This window comes from Rhinolophus hipposideros (genome assembly GCF_964194185.1).
Source record: "Rhinolophus hipposideros genome assembly, chromosome: 23".
Taxonomy (NCBI): Eukaryota; Metazoa; Chordata; class Mammalia; order Chiroptera; family Rhinolophidae; genus Rhinolophus; species Rhinolophus hipposideros.
This window is the reverse complement of record NC_138069.1, coordinates 39,442,812-39,465,419: the sequence shown is the minus strand read 5'-3', so window position 1 is coordinate 39,465,419 and position 22,608 is coordinate 39,442,812. Positions and strand designations below refer to the sequence as shown.

Sequence of the window (22,608 nt, the reverse complement as noted above, 5' to 3'; positions counted from 1 at the left end):
AATTCTCAAAACTAAGAAATTAACCTTGGTATGATACCATTAAGCAACAGCAAAGTTCATTAGGATTTCATCAGTTGTTCTCCTAATGTCCTTTTCTGGTCTAGAATCCAATGCAGGGTCCCACACTGCGTTTAGCTTTCATGTCCCCTCCAATCTGTGACAGTTCCAAGTCCTGCCTTGTCTGTCATAACTGTGACACTTTTAAAGGGTGTTTGTCAGTTATTCTGTAGACTCCCTCTCAAACTGAAAGGTTTGTCTGGTCTTTTCTGGTGACTTAAGTCAGATTGTGCGTTTCTGGGAAGAACCCTCCCCGCCAGTGATGCGATCTCGTCACTGTGCCACATAAAGGGACACGATGGCCGTAGGTCCTGTCACCGGTGATGTTGGCTATGATCACGGGGCTCATATGGGATCTGCCAGGATTCTTTGCTGGAAGCTACCATTTTCCCCTTTGTAGTGACTAAGTATTTGGGGGAGGGGGAAAAATACTCTGAGACTACAAATATCTTATTTTTGCTTAAACTTTTGCCCACTAATTTTAGCGCTCGTCAGTGGATTTTCATCAAAGCAGTTATTAATGTGGTGGTCTAATGGTGACTTCCAAATTCCATCATTCTTTCTACATTTATTAACTGGGATACCTGGGCCCACCCGACCCCTGCCCACCCAATTGTTTTTGGTCCTAAAAATAAAAGTCCTTGCAGAAATTCACAAACTTTCCAGTGGGCAAAGCCAGCCTTGAGATAAACCATCTCTTTCTATTTTTCATCTGAAACACAGTCCACTGCACCCCAGGACTTTTCCTTTTTCTCTCCTTTCTTCTCTCCTTCCCTCACCTCCTCCTGGCCCACCCATCGCCTTGAGTTTGAGAGCTGGTGAGTGCCAGGATGGCCTGCCAATGTGAAGGAACACAGCTCTGCAGTCTACACCGAGTCCAAACCAGGCTGGGAAATCACACGTGGGCCTCAACACTGGCTTCATTTACCAATCCTAAGTACCTACTACGTGCCAGGCACCTTAATCTAAACACACGTATCTTTACACCAACTTTAGTAGATCAGCAAGCTGCTTCCCATTTTATGGAGGAGGAAACTGAGGCTCATTCATTCAGCCAACAAATATTTAATGTCCACCAGTGCCAGGCACCACGGACGGTGCTGGGAAACGGGAATGAACAACCAGGCAAGGCCCATGAATTGAGGAATTTACCTGGAGGGAACATACAAATCACCACAGGACTAACAAAAGAGATGTGATTGTTTTGAACTAACAGCCAGGAAGGAGCACACAGGGTGCTCTGATACAGCGTGACAGGGGGACACTTCAGGCTGAGTGGTCAGAGAAGGGCCCTCTGAGCAAAGACCTGAAGGAAGGGAAGGAGCTGCCCAGGCCAAGCGCCTAGGAATGGCATTCCAAGCACATGAAATGGCAGCGCTCAGCAAATCTCCGAGGTGGGAGTGAGGGCGATCTGGTCAGGGAGTAACATTGGCCTCATGGCTGCAGCACAGGTAGGGGAGGTGGCAACGGAGAGGTTAGCCAGGATGGTGAAGGATGGACCCCGCGGGCGCTGCAGGCCAAAGAAAGGGTTCTGGGTTGTTCTCCGAGCTGGATTTAAAGCAGAGCACTTAATGTCTAGGAGGGAGGCCCAAGTTTCACCCAGAGTGACCCCAGCGGCCAGCAACAGAGCCGGGCTCTGGCCGAGGCTGGCCTAGCCTACATCCACCCTAGCCAGGCCCTTCCTCCTCCCCCAGCACCAGCCCAGGTCCTCAGGCAGAGCTCCAAGCCCCGTGGAACTCAGGGTCTGGCTTTGGAAGATGTTTTTGTGCTCACAAAGAGACACAGGGGTGGCTAACGCCCTGGACTGCTTCCTCGCACAGAACGAGATCATGAAGGCCCACTCTGGGAGGACTGAACCCGGGTCTGTCTCCCTGCCTTGACCCCAGGGCCTGCGCTCTGCACCAGCCCAAGGACTGCTCCATCCAGGCGCCCATTGGCTTTAATTCCACAACACAAGCCTTGGAGCACTCTGTCTTCTTTTGTAGTGCTGAGGTTGGCACGCGCTGTTCCACCACTTCCTTATCTGACAAGTTCACAGTCATGCAGTATGGTGCTAAGGTGAAGAGCTCAGACTCGGGGGCCGGGATGCCTGGGTTAGAATCTTGGCTGACACTAGCCAAGTGACTCGGGACAAGTGAGTTAACCTCTCTGTGCCTCAGCTTCCCAGTGTACAAAATATTTATAATAACAGATCCTACCCTCCTAGGGGTGGCCATGAGGATGACATGAGCTCATAGATGGGAGAAGGCAGGGCCCAGGTGCCCTGAGAATGCACTTCAAGGTCGGCTACTCCCATCAGGTCTCTTGCCTCCGCCCACCTTCTCACCGCCTCGTACCTGTGAGCTCCCTGAAGATAGGGACACGTCAGGTGTCCCTCCTGATCCTGTCAGAAGGCCTGGCACTGAAGAAATGCTTCCTTTCTTTTTTTCTGAAGAGTGAATAAGTAACGAACAAACATGCAGGAGGATGGGCTGGGTAAATGTGCGTCAAAGGTAAGATCTAAAGCTTGGAATTACTCAGGACAAATACTTTCAACAAAAGCACCTCTGGCAGAGTGGGGTGATTAAGACAAGGCCTGCATGCACGGCACAGCTCAAAGGCCAGAAACACCACAGGGAAATAAAGCAATGGAGAGAGCCAGATCATTACATCATCAAGAGCCCTGAAGAACTGCCTTTGGAGTTAGAGACGACTGGCTCCCAGATCCTGGAGCCACCACCTACGTATTAGCCATGCGGTCCCCTGCCCAACGACACCAGACCAGGGCAGAGAGCGAGGGCTGGAATCCAGTCCACGCTCAGTTCAGCCAAGAAGTGTGAGGGCTGCACAGGGCTCCAGCGGACCCAAAGAAGGGGAGTTTTTAAAGTCATCCCCACAGAGGTGACAGCCCCAGGGAACCTGGCAAAGAGCCAGTGAGAGCAGCTACAACTCACAGGGCAGGCAGACAGCACTGTTACGTCCGTGACGCTTTTTAACTTCTGCTCTTTTTATATCCAGTGCCTAGAACGATGCCTGGTACATAGTAGGTGCTCAGCACATTTGATGGATGACTGAACAGGTGAACTAATGAATGAGCTAATTAATGTACTTAACAGGCACCCCTTCTGCCCTTTTCCTACAGCCAGCCTGTAAACCAGGTGACCATGGATCATGAACTCTCTCTTTCTCACATCCCAAGTCTGGAAGAAAACAGAAAGGAGGGGGGGCGAGGCTAATTTCTGGCTGGAATGCAGCCTTTTTCAGTCAGCTGGCAGAAGAGATAAGGAGGTGACCTTGGGAACCCTGGGAATCAAGGGTGAGGGACGGGCCCCATTCACACAGAGCAGGAAGGTTATGGCCCCAAGGGAATTCAGGCAGGGTGTGGGGCTGGGCCTGCGAGCAAAGTTCCTGAATGACCGGCTGGACGGGCCAGGGCCTCAGTCCCCTCTTGGGACCCTGCACAGCCAAGAGCAGTGTTTCATCAAAACAGGAAAAATCATAGAGAAAAAATGCACATGTAAGGAGGCTGGTATTTACAGGAACGGCCCTGCCTCAACCCAAAGCCCAAGGATGATTTGGGGGGTGGGGACACAGAGGGGACATGCAGGGAGAAGAGTCCTCCTGGGTAAGGCTACTCACTGCCCACTCAGGCCTGGGGGGGTGGGGGGATGGCCCAGGAAGCTACGAAGGGAGCCTGAACTAGGTGGCAGAAAAAGGCAACGTGAGCCTCAGAAGTCACACCCTCCGAGCCACAGGCCCCATGGGCTACACACAGGACTTGACCTGATGTGACCAAGTCCAAAGTGCTTCAGAAACAAGGAGGGACATGCTCTCCCCGGTGTTACCTAGAGGGCAGGAGCCGTGGGATCTTGGGCAAGTCCCTCACGGCCCCGATTTCTTTCTTTGGACAGCAGGGAACTCCCACCGATCCCAACACGTCCCAGTGCCCAGCGGGATTATCAGGTTGGGTCTGCTGGGCGCACAGCAGGGTCTAAAAAGGCAGTCTTTCCTGGGTTCCTCAGGAGCCGCCTGGAGTATTATCCTCACGGCCACAGGATAGCTGGCTATTCAGCAAAGGCTTCGGCCCCACCCCAGGCTTCCGGGACACACAATCCTGGCGCCTGTGACTTTTTGTCTGCATAAACACAGGATTCTGGTCTCGCTAAGAGCCAGTCCTGAGTCGCTCTCTAGTGCGTGATTAAAGAAGGGCCGGGTGTGTGGGAAATGCAGACCACCAGCACCCTCACTCAGACCCTGCAGGAGGCTCTTAACTGCCCCACTCTGCCCTCAGCCCAGAGTGAGCTTTTCACGGAGATGAGTGAGGGAAATCTGGATGTGTGTTCTAGAAACAGCGAAGGGTACCTGGTAGAAAGTCCCACTGAGGAAGACACCTCCGAGCAGCCCAACGAGCCCCTCCGCTTCTACTTCCAGAGTGCTCAGGGCTGTAAAGCGACCTCCGAAGGCCAGCCTCCAGCACCAAGGGGGCTGCCGTTGGGACTCTTCTAGCTGCTTCCACCTGAGGCAGCAACAGACCCAGGAGCCGCTCACAAGTCACCAGCAGCTGGGCCGAGGGAATATTCCCCCATATTGTATCTTCTATGCATTATCTTTTCAGGCAACCACACAGCACATGGCAAATCGGTTCAGCTGGGTGCGAGGGTGGACACCAAGCCCACATCCCATGTCCCCAACCTAGGGAGCCCCACAGTGAGACGCCGGCCGCGGCAGTGACGGCCATCTTGTGGGCCATCAGCAAAGACATGAACACACAGTTCCACAACGTACACACGCACACACACACCTATATACCCATAAGGACACACAGGCGCTCTCTGACACACAAGGCTGGCCCGCCCACAGGGCCTCTCCCCCAGGCTGTTACAGCAGGCTCAGGTAGATTCCAAAATGACAGTTTAACACTGACACCCACAGGGCCAGAGTCCCATGTGAGAGCCTGTACTGAGGTTCACACAGAAATACCTGTGCAAACTGGAAAACAGCCACAGGTACTGGGCACTTACCCCAGCGGAGTGCCGCCTGAGTGATTTACCCACATTATCTCACTGACGCTCTACTGTCCCCCAGGAGCATGGCACACTGCCATTCCCACTGATGACGTGGGCAAGGTGCCAACAAATCAGAGAGCCTGTAGGTAGCAGCTGCTACCCAGGGAGACTGCTCGTCCACTATTTGACACTTTTTTTTAGTGTGCCCATCACTGTCCTAGGCCTGGGAGACTCAACAGTGACCGAGGCAGAGCAGGGCACTGACAGGCTGGTGGAAGACTCACAGACCACACCCTTGACCCTGGTCTCGTCTCCCAAAGGCCACCAGCTCCTTCCACAGGGAGACCTCCCTGCCTGGGTCCCAGGGGTCCATTGTTGGCTTAAGGCCCATAGGAAGACCCTATGGGGGATGGTCTGGGGTAGACGACACTGGCCAGCAGAAACCAGGTGCTGTAGGCTAATCCGCTGACAAAAGGCACCTATTAGGTGCCGGAAACCCCAAAACCAACGCACCTCCCTGTCTAGGCCCTGGGCCTCTGGCCCTGGGCCTCTGACCCCAGCCCAACTTCTGCCTGTAGCCCATTTCTCTTCAGACTACCCTGACCCCAAAAGCTGGCCTATTAAGAACTAGGGTGCGGATCTCATAAATGAGGGTGGGTATGAGGCAATGGGGAATGGAGGGAGCTGGAGAACATCTGCCCCGTCCACAGGACATGGATATCCCTTAGTAACAGCTGCATGCTGTCGCATGGCTCGGGGGGGCCAGGGAGCCCCATTTTTCTAGAGGCACTGGAAATCCAGATTTTCATGTGAAATCTCCTAATCTGAAAACGCTGGTATTTAACTTAAACATTTTTTTTTTAATGTGGGGACCAAATAATCACATCTGTGATTGGGCAGAATTCAACCCCTAATGCTACCAGTTTACAATCTCTGCTTTAGATCAAGTCTGTCAGGAAGTTTCATAAAGAGGGGAAGAAAAATAGAGGGTCCGTGACATTGAATTAGGACCTACTATGCGCCAGGAACTGTGGGAGGCTCTCTCCTTAACTCTGTGCAGCAACCCTGTGGAGTCAGGGTTCATGTTCCCATTTGCAGACCTGAAAGCAGGCTCAGAGAGGTGAAGTGAGCTTGCCCAAGCATACACAGCGAGTGGGTGGAAGCGTCAGGCTCCAGAGCCCATCTGTCCCAGGTCTGCCTGGCAGCACACAACAGCAGTCTAGGACAAGCCGAGTCTCGGGTGCCCGACTTGTCCTGCTCCGGTGAGTGTGGGGCAGGCAGAGGTCCAAGTGGGGTGACGTGCCTGTGTGTCCCCACTTCGAGGGACCTGACCCAGGACGGGGTGGGGTGGGGAGGGACAGGCAGGAGGCAGATGGGTGAACCTTCTCGTACCTCCGTTGACTCAAGGTTAACTCAGTTCTGACAAACCATCTGGCTTCAAGCGTGACCTAGTTTTGCTGCTCAGCCAACTGAAGCGAGTTGGGGAAAGTCGGGCAGGTCTAAGAGCAGAACCAGCCCCTGCCACCTGGCTTGCTGGGTGAATCTGGGCAGGGCCCTCAGCTTTCAGATCCTTGGGGCCCCCAGCTCCAAATAAAGAGACTGGCTCCATCCACCTCCAGGCCCTCGCAGCTCCCATATTTACTGACCCTGATCAGCTCAGAACCTTAACACATACCAACACTGCGGCAAATCACTCCACCTCGGTTTTCTCATCTGTACATGAGGGCATTGAGAGCCCCTGCTTCCTAGATTTGCTGTGAGAACTAAAGAAGATATATTTACAGTATCTAGAACTGTGCCTGATACCCAGAAGATGCTCAGTAAGTGTTCACTTCTATTATCACGACCACACACAGCTGTCTAGCACCTGTGGCTTCTCACTTCCTTCCTTCTAGAAACATCTGAGTGCAGAGTAGGGTCAGGTCTAGTTCTCTGCACCTGTGACAAAGAGATCAGACCCACCGCTGTGTCACTGGGAGGGCTCCGAGGACCTAACACACTTCAAGATGCAAAGACCCCTTGCAGTCAACTAGAAAAAGCATGAGATTCAAGTTCACGGGAGCTGTGTTTCCGTGGCCCCTTTCTGGCTACATAACCCTTCTGAACCTCAGTTTCCTCAGAGAACACAATGATCCCCAAACCGCACGCATCTTCTAAGGGCTTTCTAAACACTTAAGTCCCACACAACGCTTTTGTGATAACGGTTATTGAGTCAATTCAGATTTGTGGTACTCAGTTCCAGAATTATACGTGAGTCACAATGAGGAACCCTTCCTCAGGGTTTCTCCAGCTTACCTGTACCTAAGAATCACTGAGGACACTTTGGAAATGCAGATTCCCAGGTCCATTCCAGGCTGAGCAGACTGGACCAGAGAGGTGAGGGGCAGTGGAGTACAAGACCTAGATGATTAGGGAAACCTGCCAGTTCTAGAGAGAACACTTGCTTGACTGAAACTGGAAAACAGGCAAACTTGGATCGCCAGCAATAGGTGAGCCAACACCTCTTCTGGGGGGTGAGAAAGTCTTGAGTTTAAGGTTTAGCTCTGTTACCCTGCCCACTGTGTGACTCGGAGCCAGGTCCTCAACTTCTCTGAGGCTCCGTTTCCTCAAAATGGGAATAATCAGGCCTAACCGCCAGGCTGGGGTGAGGGTAGAATATCAGGTGTCCTCTCCCTACCAACTGCCCTTTCTCTGATTCTGGGGCTAACCTCCCATTTCACCTAAGTGGCGCTAGAGGGAGGCCGGGGTACTGGTAGCTTCCCATTAGGACAGGCCACCCTCTCCTCCTTTGGGCAGGGCCCGAGTAATGTCTGATTTCCCCATTCCTCCGGACGTAATCCATAGGAAACAGTTTCCATTCCCACTGGTAGAGAAATAAATCCTTTCCGATGCACTCACACCCTTAGGAGAAAACCAGGAACATTTTCCAAACACAGAGGTATGGCGACAAAGCACCCAATCCAGGTGGAGGTGGCCTCCTCTGCCAGGCCCTGGCGGGGAATTTCATCTCAATTGGGGATTCGAGCTGTCTTGTGGCAGGTGCGAGGTGAGGGGAGAGTCCACATCTACAGACTTGGGATCTGATTCTGACTCGACTGGACCCCTCCCTGCCTCTTTCCTTCCTTCACTGAATAAATATTTTCTGAGCATCTGCACATCCCAGGTGTGCAGACCCTGGGACCCGCACCGGGACCCAGTGATGATGGAATAGATTTGGTCCCTACTCTCAAGGGCTTAGAATCCATGGAGACAGACAGATGTTAAATGACGGCTACACACAGAAATCATTGCACTTGTGCTAAGTGATGTGAAGGACATGCCCAGGTGTGATAAAAGTACAGGGCAGGGGTGGGGGGGGCGACCCAAATTAGACTGAAGAGGCCGTCTGGGGAGATCTTTCTGGAGGAAGAGTCCTAGTCGACCAAACTAACCCCGTTAGTGGCTACTCTGTAAGCCCTGCATCGTCCCATCTCCTTTCCCTCCTTCTCGGTACTCACCACAGTGAGGGACAAGAACCATTGTGCACCTATTTGTTCACCTGTCTACCTTCCCCCCTACCCTGGAAATGCAATGAAGGTAAAGACAATGTCAGTCTTGTTTATTCCCTGGAAACCTCCCCAATAAATCTTTGAGTAAGCGGATGGATGGATGGATGGATGAACAAGTCCCACTTCCCTGGGCCTCAACTTCTTCGTCCACACAATGGGAATGACATTACTTTTCAGCCACGGTATGGGTGATTCCGGGCACACACCTGTTTTCAATGGGCAGGGCTTGGTGCTGTTATAACCTGGGTGGGTGGGACATCAGGGGAGGGAAACTGGGAGCAGCAGAGGAAGCCACACTCCTCTGCCTGTGAACAAATCACTCATGGACTCCACCTGAGTCAAGAGCACAAAACAATGGCAGAAAGACAAGCCAGACACACGGGGAGCACACTCCCTTCAACAGCACGCAGATAAACACTGCCCTCTGATGCTGTCACCAAACAAATCATGTCACCCACAGGGACAAGAAATGGGTGACAAGTTCCCAAGCATGCCCAGGGCTGTCTTCTGATTTCCTGGCTCCTCAAAGCAGGCCGGCATTCTTGTATAAATACAGCCACATGTACCAGACAGGTGATGGTAAAAGGAATAGAGAGGTGGGAGGGACAGAGTGAATAAACGTGACCCTGCCCAGTGTGGTCGCACAGGTGACAGGAAGCCTTCCCAGACCAAAGACAGCAAGCAGTCAGGGACAGTGGAAAGAGCACTCGAGTCTGCTGTGCGGCTCTGGGAAAGAGAGAGGAGTCATGCTCTGCTCTGAGCCTCAATTTCCCCGTTGGTAAAGTGACACCATTAATTCTTCCCTCACAGATCAAGGTACAAACAGTAAAGTGATGAGTGCTACAGATGAAAGGGCGATTTTCATCCATCTCTCCCTGCACCGAGTTTTGGATTTGTCTGTGTACAAATTGTATGTTCACTGTACCCTAAGCCAGCATTTCCCATGGAGACATGGCACCTATGTCACCAGTGGAACTTGAGGTGATTTCAGGGCAATACGAGACCTGGTGGTTCCATGACATCAAACATCACAGTGAGAAGGTCATTCCCTTCTCATTTGAGAATTTCAAAATCATCAAAAAGAACACCCAGCGCAGTGCTATTTGGTCTTTGGCCTCTCATCTCTAGCGCTTGCTAATAGGCCCAACCTCAGCAGGCACCAGCCAGCCAAGACTGAACAACCCTGCAATTATTTGTATCTATTTACAGCAGGTGATACTGCTTTTCCATTTTCAAAGATTAAATAAAAATGTTAACTTTGAAACACTGAGTAAAGAAAAATTACCAAATAACACATGTTGTTTAGGAATATGCCCCCAAATTATGAAGATGGTTCCCGAAGGTTGAACGTGGACTGGTTACCAAGGCAGAGACAGTGACATGCACATCAAAGCCCAGGCTTTTCTCTTCTTCCTGGGCACGTGGCTAGACCACATCCCTGACTGCTCCTGGAGCAGAGTGAGGCCAGGTCCCCAGTTCAAGGACAGAAGTGATGGTGCCACATCCAGACTCTGTGCCCAGCCCTCTGTGTCCTCCTTTCTCTTCTCCCACTGCCAGGCCATTAATACACCCGCCAGGAGGACAGAGACAGAGGATGGCAGGAGCCTGGGTCTCTGGGTTCCAGTAACAGACAGCACACCCCCACCCACCTTGGGACTGCACATGAGAGAGAAATGAACTTCTGTTGCATTAAATCACTGAGATTTTCAGGTTTATGGGCATTAACTGACTTACGCCAATATAAAGGAGTCCAATTTCCTGCCAACCCAAAAATCTTCTGTGACAGCCTGGATATCCTGGTGCTTTATTCTGTAACAAATAATTTCTGAGCATCTAACAGCTGTAAGGCCAAGGTCCTAAGGGCTTTGCTGAGATGGCCTCAATTAATCCTCATGACAGTCCTGGGAGCTGGGCACTATTTATTATTAGGTTTGACTTTCAATAAGGCGACGGAGGCCCAGAGGGGTGAAGCATCTCACCCAAAGTCACATATTTAGAAAGTAGTGAAGCCGAGACTTGATCCCAGGCCTGTCGGACATGCTCAAAGCCCTCGCTTTGCCACAATGCCACGCAGCCTCTGCTGAGCACATCACTCAGGGACTGCCATGCCCTGACCGAGGGCTAGTCCCTGGCTGGGGCCTGCAGAAGACAGTACAAGTGTGAGCCTCTCATGGCCTGGAAGCCTATGAGTGACACAGGAAGAGAGTAAGGGAGGCACAGAGTCAGAGGGAGACAGGAGGGCAGCAGTCAGGGAGGACTGTGGGAAAGCACGGTGCAGCGGGGGGAGAATCCCCACTAAGGAAGGACAGGGAGGGCTTCTCGCAGGAGGTGGTATTTGAGGCTGTTAATGGGGGCTCCAAAGACTGGTCAGAAAAAGGGCAGGATGAGCAGCACCCCCACTCCCCACAGGAAGGGCTGCACCCCCTGCCGTGCTCCCCAGCAGGGGTTCGGTGGTAATTTCCCACCCACAGATACGTACAGTACACAGGAAATGATCACCTGGCCCAGCCTCCTCTCCAGCGACCCAGGGGCCACCCAAGGCTTCCATGGCAACAAACTATAAACACAACTAAGTAGATGGCAGCTGACATCGGGGTTGTCCATGGAGTGGCCCCAAAAATATCAAGCTGATAACGCTCCCCGGAAGCACCAATGTGTGGTTTTAGAAAGCCAGCTCTGGCATCACAGATGAGCACTCGAGTTTCAGCTGCGTCACCTGCGGTGTGTCCCCTCAGCCAAGTCCTGTCCCCTCTCTGCGCCCAGCATCTTTATCACGTAAATGGGAATAATACCTGGGTCCTACCTCCTGTGAGTGGGGACTATTGTGGGCACTGTCATTGTCATTCCCAGCACCGCCCTGGGAAGTCACCTGAAAGAGACACCCTGGGGGCTGAAAGTGTTAAAGGATCTGGAACAAGGGACTGTCACTCAGACTGGGCTTTGGCCAGCCCCGGGTCTGCCGAAGAAGAAAGTCAGGTCCAGTGGCAGAGCTGGCAGTGCCATGCCAGTGCCATCCAGAGGAGGGGAGCCCCGAGGCTGCCTCACCCCAAACCTGTGGGTCCCTCACTGCGCTGCCTCCAGCTCCCAGTCCGTGCCACCAGGACACGTCCTAAGAGTCCGTGGGCTGTGCCCAAGTCCTGCCCAGCTGGCCAGCCTGCACGTTGCCAGCCACAGGCCACTGACACTGCGGAATGTGCAAGACCACTAAGTCACAGTGCACTGGATCTGCCCCTTCCCCGTGGAGCGTTGCTCTCCGGTGGGCCACAGCCTGCACCTGCCCAGACACCGCCTGCCCCGAGGCAGCTGCCTGGGCCCTGGAGCATCTGGGTGGGTGACTGTTTGACCCCTTTCTCTCTCACCATAGATTATGCCTTGGTGTCTGGGGTCACTGTGTGGCAGCTGCTGGGAGAGAGGAGTCTCGCTCCAGACCTAACCTCCCCAGGTGTCCTCACGTGAGTGTGTCACTGGCCCTGCAGACCCAAGGGGCCCTGGTTTTACTGTGTCCACCCATCAGATGATCCCCTGCTGAGGTCTCCCTGGGCTCGGTGAGAAGCATGGGAATATGCTGCCAGGAAAAGCCAGGAGGAAGCAAAGATATTCCCATTTTCTCAGCACATCTGGCATTCCACATGGGCCCACCTCATCCTCACAAAAACCTGCGAGGAAAGTATGAGCACCCCAATTTGCAGATGAGGAAAACTGAGGTTCCCAGAGGCAGTGTCTTGTCCCGGGTCCCACGGCTAGAAAACATGAGGAAGGGATTTGAATCCACAGAGATTTGCCAAATGGGCACAATGTGAGGGTTTGTTCTGAGGGCGGGATTGAACATGCTCTTTGGGAAGGCCACTGTATGCAGCCCTTGGAGAGAGGGGTGCTCAGTGTAGAATATTCTGCAGGGGTGGCCAGGGTCCACTTTCCCCTGAATTTGGAGACACTTTTTCCATACCATGAACGTCCTCTTGCACCAGGCAAAACATCACCACAGCCCAAATATCACCAGGGTCCCACAAAGTTCTCAAGGGACGTTTTGGTGAAATTCAGTATGTCAGTGGCTGGTGATAGGAAGAGAAGACCTAGAGGGGAATCATAAAAATTAACAACAACAAGGAATCCGCGAGGCAAGGGATCCGCGTGGTATCCTGGCTCTAGACTCACCAAGTTCAAGTCCCAGCCCTGCACTTCCCCAGCTGTGCCCTGGGCCAGTCACTTCCCAGTTCTGAGCCTTAGCTTCCTTTTTAAAAATTGAATTAATAAAGGAAATAACAGAGTGAAAAGGGAGAAAATATCTGCAATCCATGTATCTGAAAAGGGGTTAATATCCAAAACAATAAGACATTCCTTCAAATCCACTCCCTCCAAAACAAACAAACAAAAATAACAACAGCAAAACCAAACACCAGTCAAACACTGGGCAAAGGCATTGAATAGGCATTTCTCCAAAGAAGACATACAAATGGCCAACGAGTACATGAAAAGGTGCTCAGCACCATTAATCACCAGGGAAATGCAAGACAAAACCACCATGAGATGTCACCTCACACTTGTTAGGACAGCCATTATCAAAAAGACAGGAGAAAGTAAGTGTTGGCAAAGATGTGGAGAAAAAGGAATCCTTGTGCACTGTTGGTGGGAATGTAAAACGGTTCAGCTACTATGGAAAAGAGTACGGAGGTTCCTCAAAACTTGAAAACAGAACTGTCCATATGACCCGGCAATCCCATGACTGGGTATTTACCCAAAACAATTGGAATCAGGATCTTGAAGGAATAGGTGCACCCCAATGTTCGTTGCAGCATTCTTCACAGTGAGGTGGAAACCATCAAAATGCCTACATACGGATGAATGGCTAAAGAAAATATGATATACACACACAATGGAATATTATTCAGCCTTTAAAAAAGGAAATCCTACCACATGCGACAACATGGATGAACGTGGAGCACATTATACTGAGTGAAATAAGCCCGTCATGAAGCACAAATACTACCTGACATCACTTCTATGACGTACCTAAAACAATCAGACTTACAGCAAGCAGAATGGTGGGCGTCCGGGGCTCGGGGAAAGGGGAAATGGGAAGCTGCTATTCAATCCCCTCAGAGTTCCAGTTACACAGGATGAGTCAGTTCTTGACAACACTGCCCAGAGTTAACAACAGTGCTCTGCCCTTAAAAACCTGTTGAGCGGGTAGGTCTCATCTTAAGTGTTCTTACTACAGTTTGTAAAAAATTGAATCAGTCATGTGATCATAAAGTGAAAGCATCAGTTTCTGGGGGTGAGTGAACTGTTCTGTATCTAGATTGTGGGGGTGGTTACATGATACACCGCCTTAAATTTCGTAGGAGAGCACACCCCCCGCAAGGTCAATGTGACTATTTGTCAATGTAAAAAATAAAGAAAATAGATTCCTAAGAATCACATCTCTCTTGCGGGCCAGGGTGACTTTTGAGTCCAGCACAGTGCAACATACGTCAGAAGTTGAGGAACCAGCAGGCATTACTTATAAGATCAGCGTTACTGGAATGTGAGAGAAAAAAGTTAAAACTAGCTGGAGAAGGGCTGTCACCACACCCCTCCCCAGTGTTTCAGGGACCCGTGACTAGCCTCCAGTTTACTAACAGCCAGACCTCTCATCTCCACTCCTCTCCTCTAGGGCTTCCACCTTTTGGCTGAACAGAATATTTAGTCCATTTCAAACAGATTTGCTTCCTGTCCAGCCGTGCTGCCCGGCAGGTTCTGGGAGGAAGGCTGGAGTTCAAGGGGGAGGAGTACAGTGTCAGATGTGTATAGATCCCCAGGGCCCCTCACTGTGACCCAGCATCTCTGAAGAACTATTTCCCTGGACTTAAAACAGGAATAATGATGCCCACTCAGAGGGCAGGAGAGTAGTAAAGCACTCTGCATATCCCCTAGCTCTCAGCAGTACAGAGAAGCAACCCTGAATTCTTCCTGCTTCTCCCAAGCGTCAGGATTTTTTTTAAGGAGGACGCAGGTCACCGTGGCCCATGCGGGCATCAAACCAGCAGCTGTGGTGCTACCAGCACCACGCTCTAACTGAGCTAACAGGCCAACCCCGACCCACCCCCAAGCGTCAGGATTTTTAAAAACCAATACATACTAGTGTTGGAGGTTTTGTCCTGTCCTTTATTTTTGCTGCATATACAACCAACGGAATGAAATCAACAGACCTAAATGTTAAAGTTGACAACAGACAATTAGGCTAATCACCACTTCCTCTACAGGATCAATTAGAGCTGTTTCCCAACTACCCTGAGTAATGGTACCCAGTGCTCTATGAATAACAGGGTGGCTTAGCCAGTAAGTTTGGCAAAAGCAGGGCTGAACCAAGCGACTCTGGTTCCTTTCATGCAGGACTTCTCAGAGCTTTTAGCAAGTCAGCACATGCTGTGAATCTCCAAGCAGGGGACACTGTGTGGAGGAGTACAGACCGGGAGATGCTGCATGCAGTCAGTCACGCGAACAGGGCTTCGCCCTCTCCATGTGTCCAAATCACGTGGGGGGCTCGTTAACCTAGATTCAGATTCAGCGTGGGCACCGATTCTGCATTTCTAACAGACTCTGGGTGACGCTGCAGCTACTAGTTGGGGACCACACTTTGAAGAGCAAGGACATCCGTGGAAAGATAAGACCCCCTTACTGACCCTTTTACTGGTGAGATCAATCCCAGAGTAGGGAATTGGCCTGCCCAAGGTCATGCAGGAGTGACAGGTGGGCCCACACTCGGCTCCCCGGCCACCCCTCCAAGGACCCATTCCCCGATCCGGCTGCTATTGGTTCTCCCGCCGTAGAGCCATCTCAGTCTTGGTTGGCCACTGGAATCATGTGAGGAGCTTTAAAAACTGATGCCTGGGGTCCCCACCCTCAGATCCTGAATACTGGGTCTGGTATGCAGCCTGAGTTTGGAGATTTTTTAAGTTCCCCCTGTGGTTCTAACCACCTCAGTGATGCGGGTAAGCCTAACCCCAAATGCCCTCCCCACACCCTGCCTGCCTGGCCGATGCCTGAGGAAAACCGCCCACAGCAACTCCAAAGTATGAAAGGATTACCAGATGGGGAATGGAACTCCACAAGGCCACAGCTGGCTAAAGCCGGGTCTCAAGATATTATGATATCATGGCCAAGAATCCAAACCACCTCAGGAAGAGAGAGTTTCCACGCCATTCTGAGTCCAGATGAGCAGACACACACATGCCTTTTGCTCTAAAGCCCCAGGGCCCGAAGAGGGAAAACCTGTACCCTCTAGAGCGAGATGCTCAGAAATTGGTGTGAGACCACAGTGGGGGTCTTTAAAGACAATTTCAGAATCAGACGGCATGAGGCTAGTAAAACAAAAAAAAAAGAGGTTGATGACTATAAGGTTCTTAACAAGCACTGCTAGGAAAGGATTAGTGACAAGAAAGTCAACGAATCCAATGAGAGGATGTTTCAGTCTCTCTGAACTTAGTGAATGGGAAGGAAAAAGCTTTAGAGATGAGCCTACAGGACACAAGTGGGGCTCTGGGGTGAGACGACAAGGTTTTAATCCCAGTGTCTTCTGCCCACCCGCCATGATCCTTAACCGCTGTACCTCAGCTGGCTCACCTGTAAAGTGGGAGAATAGTGTCTGCCTACTAGGGTTGCTGGGGGATTAAATGAGTTTATATATGTAAGATCGTTACAACAGGGCCAGGCCCTAGCACATGCTCAATAAACTCGAAATACTGGCTTAATTTCCACATAAATTTTCCTCTGGTCTAATCTTTATTTCCCCTTTGCCCTGATTAAGTCTAGTTATAGTTTTTAAAACTTGCGAGGAAGTTTGTGTTCCTGTCAGTTTCCCCAAATTCTTTCTGGAATGAGATGGGGCAGACATACAGGCACTCAAATTAGCTACTATCTGCTGAGTGTTAATTAACTCCCCCTGAGGTGGCTGGGGCACAACTTGATGATGGGAGTGAGGGGGGTACAGGGTCTGCAGGGCCTCCCTTCGGCAAGACCACATGAGGAGCTGAAGAATTCATACTTGATTCTCAGAACAATGAGCCCTGCTTGAAGGCTGAAACCAGGACATGAAAAAATAAGGTCCTTTCCGAAAGCTCACTCGGGGTTCCTCCAGAGTTGGAGCACTGGGGTCTCCGGGGGGGACCCCAGCTGCAACAGGGCTGGCGTCATGGTTGTGCGACCTGTGTAGCCACCCAGGATCCGTGCTTAGCTTAATGCTCTGCTGTCACCATCCTCAAATTCTTAATACTTTTCCAACAAGGAGTTCTGCATTTTCATTTTGCACTCAGCCCCCCAAATTATGTAGCCAGACCTACCTTGCAGGAATATCTCACTTGCCCTACATCTACCCTTCCACGTGAGGCAGTGAAAGTTATGCTCCCATTTTTTAAAATGAAAAAACTGGGGCCCTAAGGTAAATTAACTGTCCTAGGGCGCCGTTGGTCAGTGGCAGGGAGCAGCACACCCGAGGTCTTCGGGTTTCAACTCGAGGGCCACCACTGTGGGGAAGCTGGCCACCTCCGCCTCCCTGAGAGCAGTGCTGAGTCTCCCCTGGGCCTGGGCTGCCAACTGTCCCTGATCACCTACCCCAGGCCGAGCGGGAGGCAGCAGGTGGTACCGGTCCCGCCCCCCGCCAGCCGGAACTGGGTCCGATCCAGGCCAACGCCCACGGATCTGGGTCACAAGGCCAGTTCCACAACTGCAACGTCCAGTGATTAACGAAGCAAAGCAACAGGAGCAAAGCAAACACAAGTAATCTTTGAAGGTCCCGGATCCTTCCTCTCACTCTGCCCCCAACCCCAACAATTTAGAGCAAATTCAAGGCAAGAAGGGAGGAAGATCTTCTCCAATAGCTGAAAATCTGCCTGGGGAAGGGGCTATCAAATCGCACCATGCCTCTGCCTTCCTGGAGACTTTGAGAGGCATTTCCCAGGGGCCAGTCTGGCCCAGGCACTATTCTAGGAGTTACCAGGTAATAACACAGATAAAATCTCTGCCCTAGGGAGCTCGTTTTAATGGAAGGGAGAAAGCAAATGAGCATAATAATTAAGTGAATTATATCATGTTAGGAAATATAGCTGCTTAAATGAAAAAAAACACAAATAATGAAAACAGTACCCAAAATGTATTGGGTGCTTACTTTGTGCCTAAATGCTTTACACATTATTCCATATAATCTTTTCAATAATGGATACTGTTGTCATCCTCAGGTTACAGATAGAAAAACACACAGGAGGTAAATTGCACAAGGTCCCATAGGCAGTTAAAAACAAAAAGTATTGATAAGAAAGGGCAAAATCCTCCTGATTTTGTTTTAAGAACAGAACAAGCAGGAAACCTGTTTTTTCCCCAAGCCTCAAAGTAGGGGAGAGGGTCCCATCAGAGTTTGCCCCTCTCCACTCCCCATGGTTTTTAAGAGATGTGACAGGGTTGTGGGACACTCCAAGCCCTCCCTTTTTTCCCAGAGCTAAGGCTTTGGAGCTAACAGCCCCAACTTCAAATCCCAGCTCCGCCAGCTCACCTTGGCCACCGGCAAATGGCCTCCCCTGCTTCTGATTTAAAATGAGACTAAAACTCTCTCACAGGTGCAAGGGAACAGACGTCAAGACTGCACCCCACAGTAGTGCCTGTACACACACACACTCACTCCCGGGACCCCACGATGCCCACCTCCCTTCTCCTCTACAGTGCTGAGAGGGCAGGGCCATGTGTCTCCCAGCTCCGCTCCATGGGGCACATTGCAGAGGGCCGAATGAAGGAATGTTTGATAAATGAACACAGAAGAGGTGCCTAGGACGGTGGAACCTTTCTTAGAACCTGAGCCAAGGGTTTAATAGACCTTAAAGAGTGCGGGTTACTGGGCACAAATGGCTCATCTTCCAAGGTGTGAATGTAAAGTGTTGAAGCCACTCTTGCCATTAGATGGGGAGCCCACGCCCCACCCAAGGAATTGATTCAAATGCCTCATTAAGTTGGGGCCCCCATGGCACGGGACACTCCAACCTCCAATTCAAGGGGCACCGGGTCAGGAGCTGTGCATGAATGGGCCTCTGGCCCACACTTCAGTCTAGCTGCTATGAGGTCCAGGGAGCGACCCTCAGTCCTGGACCTCAACTTCCTCCTCTTACGATGGGGGAATTAGGTGCAGAGTGAAGGGATGAGATGACCCAAAGCAGTAATTTCCCCCAACAAGGTCAAAATCACTGAATCACATGGGGAGGGAGGAGGGGGCAGGAATTATCAGCCTGGTAAGAGAGGAGGCTTTGTGGATCCAGGAGTCGATGTACCAAGTACAGCTGTCACAGCCTGGGTGTCAATGTTGGTATGAAGACTGCCCCTGAATTCCATCAGAGGGGCTTTTCTTGTTCGAAACTGCCCAGCGTCTGCAAACGTTTGTCTGAGATCCTGGTGCCAGCCTTAGGGCTGCATGGAAGGGGCAGGAAGCTGACAGATGTTTGCAAGATGGCACCGGTGCCCAGGACAAGCGAAATACCACGTCAGCCAGGACAAGAAGTCCGAGGCCAACACCCTCTCCAGGCCTAATCCCCACCTGCCATGGGGGTCACTGCCAGGCTTTACTTCGGAAAGCTGTCACTTTACCAACTTCATTCACACCTGGAGGGAGGGAATGAGCATGCAGGGAGGGAGAGCTCCCTTCTGTGAGGCAGGTCCCAGAATCCCTAGTTTTGTGGCCTCATGGAGAAGCTGCTCATCCACCAGCTCCCACTTCTAAGCTCTACACCCTCCAGGCTGACAAAGAGTTTCTCATGTACCCAGTCCCCACAGGGGGGACTTAACGTTTAGCCCCAATCCTCAGGTGGTGACGTGGAGACTGAGAGGGCGCAGACACTTGCCCAGATCATCCAGCTGAGCAGCCAAGGGGAGGTCTGAACCCGGAGCCTTTGCCCTAACTTCTAGAATATCCGAACTAGAATACAGCCAGCTGCTCAGTGGAGGGGACAGAGCCAGGATTCGAATTCAGCTAGTTTCCCTGGCCAGACACCCACAGTGTGCCTGCCTCAGGCCAGGGCATCTCCTGGGTCTCCATGCCTCAAGGAGAAGTGTGGGGAGACCCCTTCCCAGGCAGGCTTCCAGAAGGCCTAACCCAGTACAACGTGGACCCTGAGGCGGTTGGATCCACAAAGGACCCATTGTGGTAACTGCAGAAAGCCAAGGTCAGACCCTCTGCTGAGCCCTGCCCCCAGCTCCATGGCCTCCTCTCCTCCCTGTAGCGCCCCCATACCCAACGCACAGGACCAGGACTGGCTGGGAGACAGGCCCCCTCTTCTGCCCAGCCTGGGGCAGGCTGAGCCGATGGAAACCTAAAACCTTCCAGCTGCCACCCGGCAGAGCTGGGCTGCGGATTCCTGCGGATCTGAGGGCTCATCCAAGGTGCCGGGGGTCGCACCTGTCAGCTGGGCTGGGGTCCACGAAAGGGGGCTCCATGGAAAGGAGGAAGGGGATGGCTTCTGTATTCCCATCTAGAGGAGGAGCAAATGTTTCCCAGTATGGAGGGGAGGATGCGGATTTGAGAGGTGTGAGGGCGGGCTGGGGAAGGGGCTCCGCGGAGGGCAGAGGTGGGGAGGCCCGGGGAGGTGGGGGGCTGCACCAGGGAGCCCTCGGAGGCCCCGGCTGGCTTTGTGTGCGGACGGCGGCCGGCGCGGGGCCCCTGAGGGCCTAACGAGGCATGCACGGGGCCGGGGGCCGCGGCGTGCCTACGCACCCCCTGTGCCCGCGGAGGGGGCTTCCCGGTGGCCGGAGTCGCCACACTCACCTCCTGAAGTCAAAGGGCATCGTGCCGCCGCCGCCGGGGGTGGGAGCGCTGCAGGCCGGGCGGGCCGCGGCGCCGCGTGGGTCCCTGCCGGCTGCCTACGCCTCCTCCGGCCGCCCCGCCCCCGCCGGCCGCCCCCAGCCCAGACACTCGCCGCTCACCTCCCGCCGCCGGGAAGTGACGCTCCGCGCAGCCCATTGGGCGCCGCCGGCCCCGGACGCGCCTTCCGCCGCTCGATTAAAGGGGCCCGCGGGCCGCGGCAGCGCAGGAGCTGGCCTTCCAGGGTCGCGGCTCTCGGGGGGGAAGGGGACCCCCGAAGACGCCCTCGTCCCCTTCCGAGCCCCCCAGCCCCATTGTGTTTTCCTTCGCTGCCTCCCTCTCTTTCTCGCGGTGGCTTCAGGCAAATCCCTCTACCTGAACCTCCCTTTCCCCTATTTGTAGAGCAGATTCCTTGAGTTGTGAAGACTGAATGGAATGGTCCCGATTTGGGCCGTGCACACAGTCTGCTCCGAGTAAGGGCCTAATACTGCGTGAGAAGGGAGGAGCTCGGGCAGATCTGTAAAGTGCACATTTTTACCAAAAAAAAAAAAAAAGGGCACTTCACTGCTGTGCCTCTCTGGAAAAGACACTTGGCCTCTCTGCGCCACACCCTTTTTCGCCTCTGCTCAAAGACAGAGATGACAATTACTCGAGGTGTTTTTTTTCTGGGAGTCAAGTGAGAAAGTTGCAATCTGGCTTAGTGCAGCGTCTGGCCCCTCTAAAGGCTCAGTCACTTAAAGTACTGTGCTTAGCCTACTAGCTGTCTCCGCTTCCATCTTCCAATGGTATTCAGGAAATGCAGGTTGTCATAGAGACAGACTTGGCCCAGGGCGGACCTCTCTGAGCCTCAGTTTCCTTCTGTGAAATTCACGGTAAATCACCATGGCCCTGGACTAGAGGAGATGGTGGTTGAGGTAACAAGACTTCGGTAGAGGAAGCGCCTTCTGAATTTCCCCAGGTCCTGTCGCTGGCCCCACCTCCAAGGTTGCGGTGACCTGGGGCTTGAAAAATCCCGAGAGAGGAAGGTGGGGCTCATGTTCAGAAAGCAGGGCCTGCAGGCAGTTTCGTTCCCTATAAATAGAGGGAAACGTGGTACCTGTTCCTCTGGGAGGATTTGGCATTCACAGTGCCAGCACAGGGTCTGTGCAGAGTGGGCTTGTGAACCAATCTCTTGCCCTGCAGCACGCAGATGGCCTGATCAGTTAGTTGTCTCTCCTTCCCTCTGACCTCTGGCATTCCCTTTTCATTCATTCATTCATTCATTCATACATTCATTCATTCATCATTCAACAAGGGGCCTTGTACTCTAGGGATTGAGGAGGCAATCTGAGCCCAAACCGGAAAGCTGGGGCAACAGGAAAGATGGAGGGGCTTTGAGCAGCCATTGGGCCCAAAGGACTGTTTGTTGGCTCTGTGCAAGAGGGAATCATGCGGTGGTGGACTTGACCACAAGTCCTCCTTCCTCAAAATGTGGCGCGCAGCCTGCTGGTGGTTCACAGGGCAGCTGCTGGGGTACCAGGGTGCAGCTCCAGCCCAGACCTATTGAATCAAGTCGCATTTCACATGATCTCCAGGAGATCTGTTGGCACTTTTAAATGAGAGACACTGCTGTGATGAAGGACCTGACTCCTGGAGGTGCACTTCCTGCTCCTTTTGCCTAGAACACTTTCCCCTCTCTGCCTCCCACCCTGCTGTATAGACAGAGAATGCACATGTCTCCCATTAGCTACTCTCCCTTTCTTCCGGTTAACTAGACTGGAGTCAAACTGCACGAGTTCACGATCCAGCTTCCTATGCACTTACTAATTTTATTTCTGTGCCTCAGTCTCCTCATCTGGAAAACAGAGACAATAATAGTATCTTCCTCACAAATCTATCATGAGAACGAAGTGCACTGATGTATGTCAAGGACTTAGCTCAGTGCCTGGTACAGAGCAAATGCAGGATAGGGTTCACTCTCATTGCTGGTTTTGTACGATGGTGGAGCTCCCAACTTTGGGCTGGGCATATGGGTGCTCAGAATGCAAGTTCCATTTCCAAGCTTCCGTTGCAGCTAGGTGTGGCCACTTGATTAAGTTCTGGCCATTGAGATGCAAAGGGAAGCATCTTACGGCAGCTTCGGGGATAGTTGGTATATTACCCTGTGTCCCTTTCTCCATCTGGCTTACCAGACTCTGGATGCTCCCATCCTGGACCATGTGGTGAA

At 52.3% G+C, this 22,608-nt stretch overlaps 1 protein-coding gene across 1 annotated transcript in view; it reads right to left on the bottom strand.

The window, feature by feature from the left end:
- ERGIC1 (endoplasmic reticulum-golgi intermediate compartment 1) overlaps positions 1-20,514 on the bottom strand; it is an 86,410-nt gene extending 65,896 nt beyond the window's left edge. Inside the window, exon 1 of the mRNA XM_081036157.1 lies at positions 20,367-20,514. Coding sequence (XP_080892283.1) covers positions 20,367-20,386 — 20 coding nt within the window. The 5' untranslated portion in view covers positions 20,387-20,514. The remainder of the gene's footprint in view (positions 1-20,366) is intronic.
- Between the last annotated feature and the right edge of the window lie 2,094 nt (positions 20,515-22,608).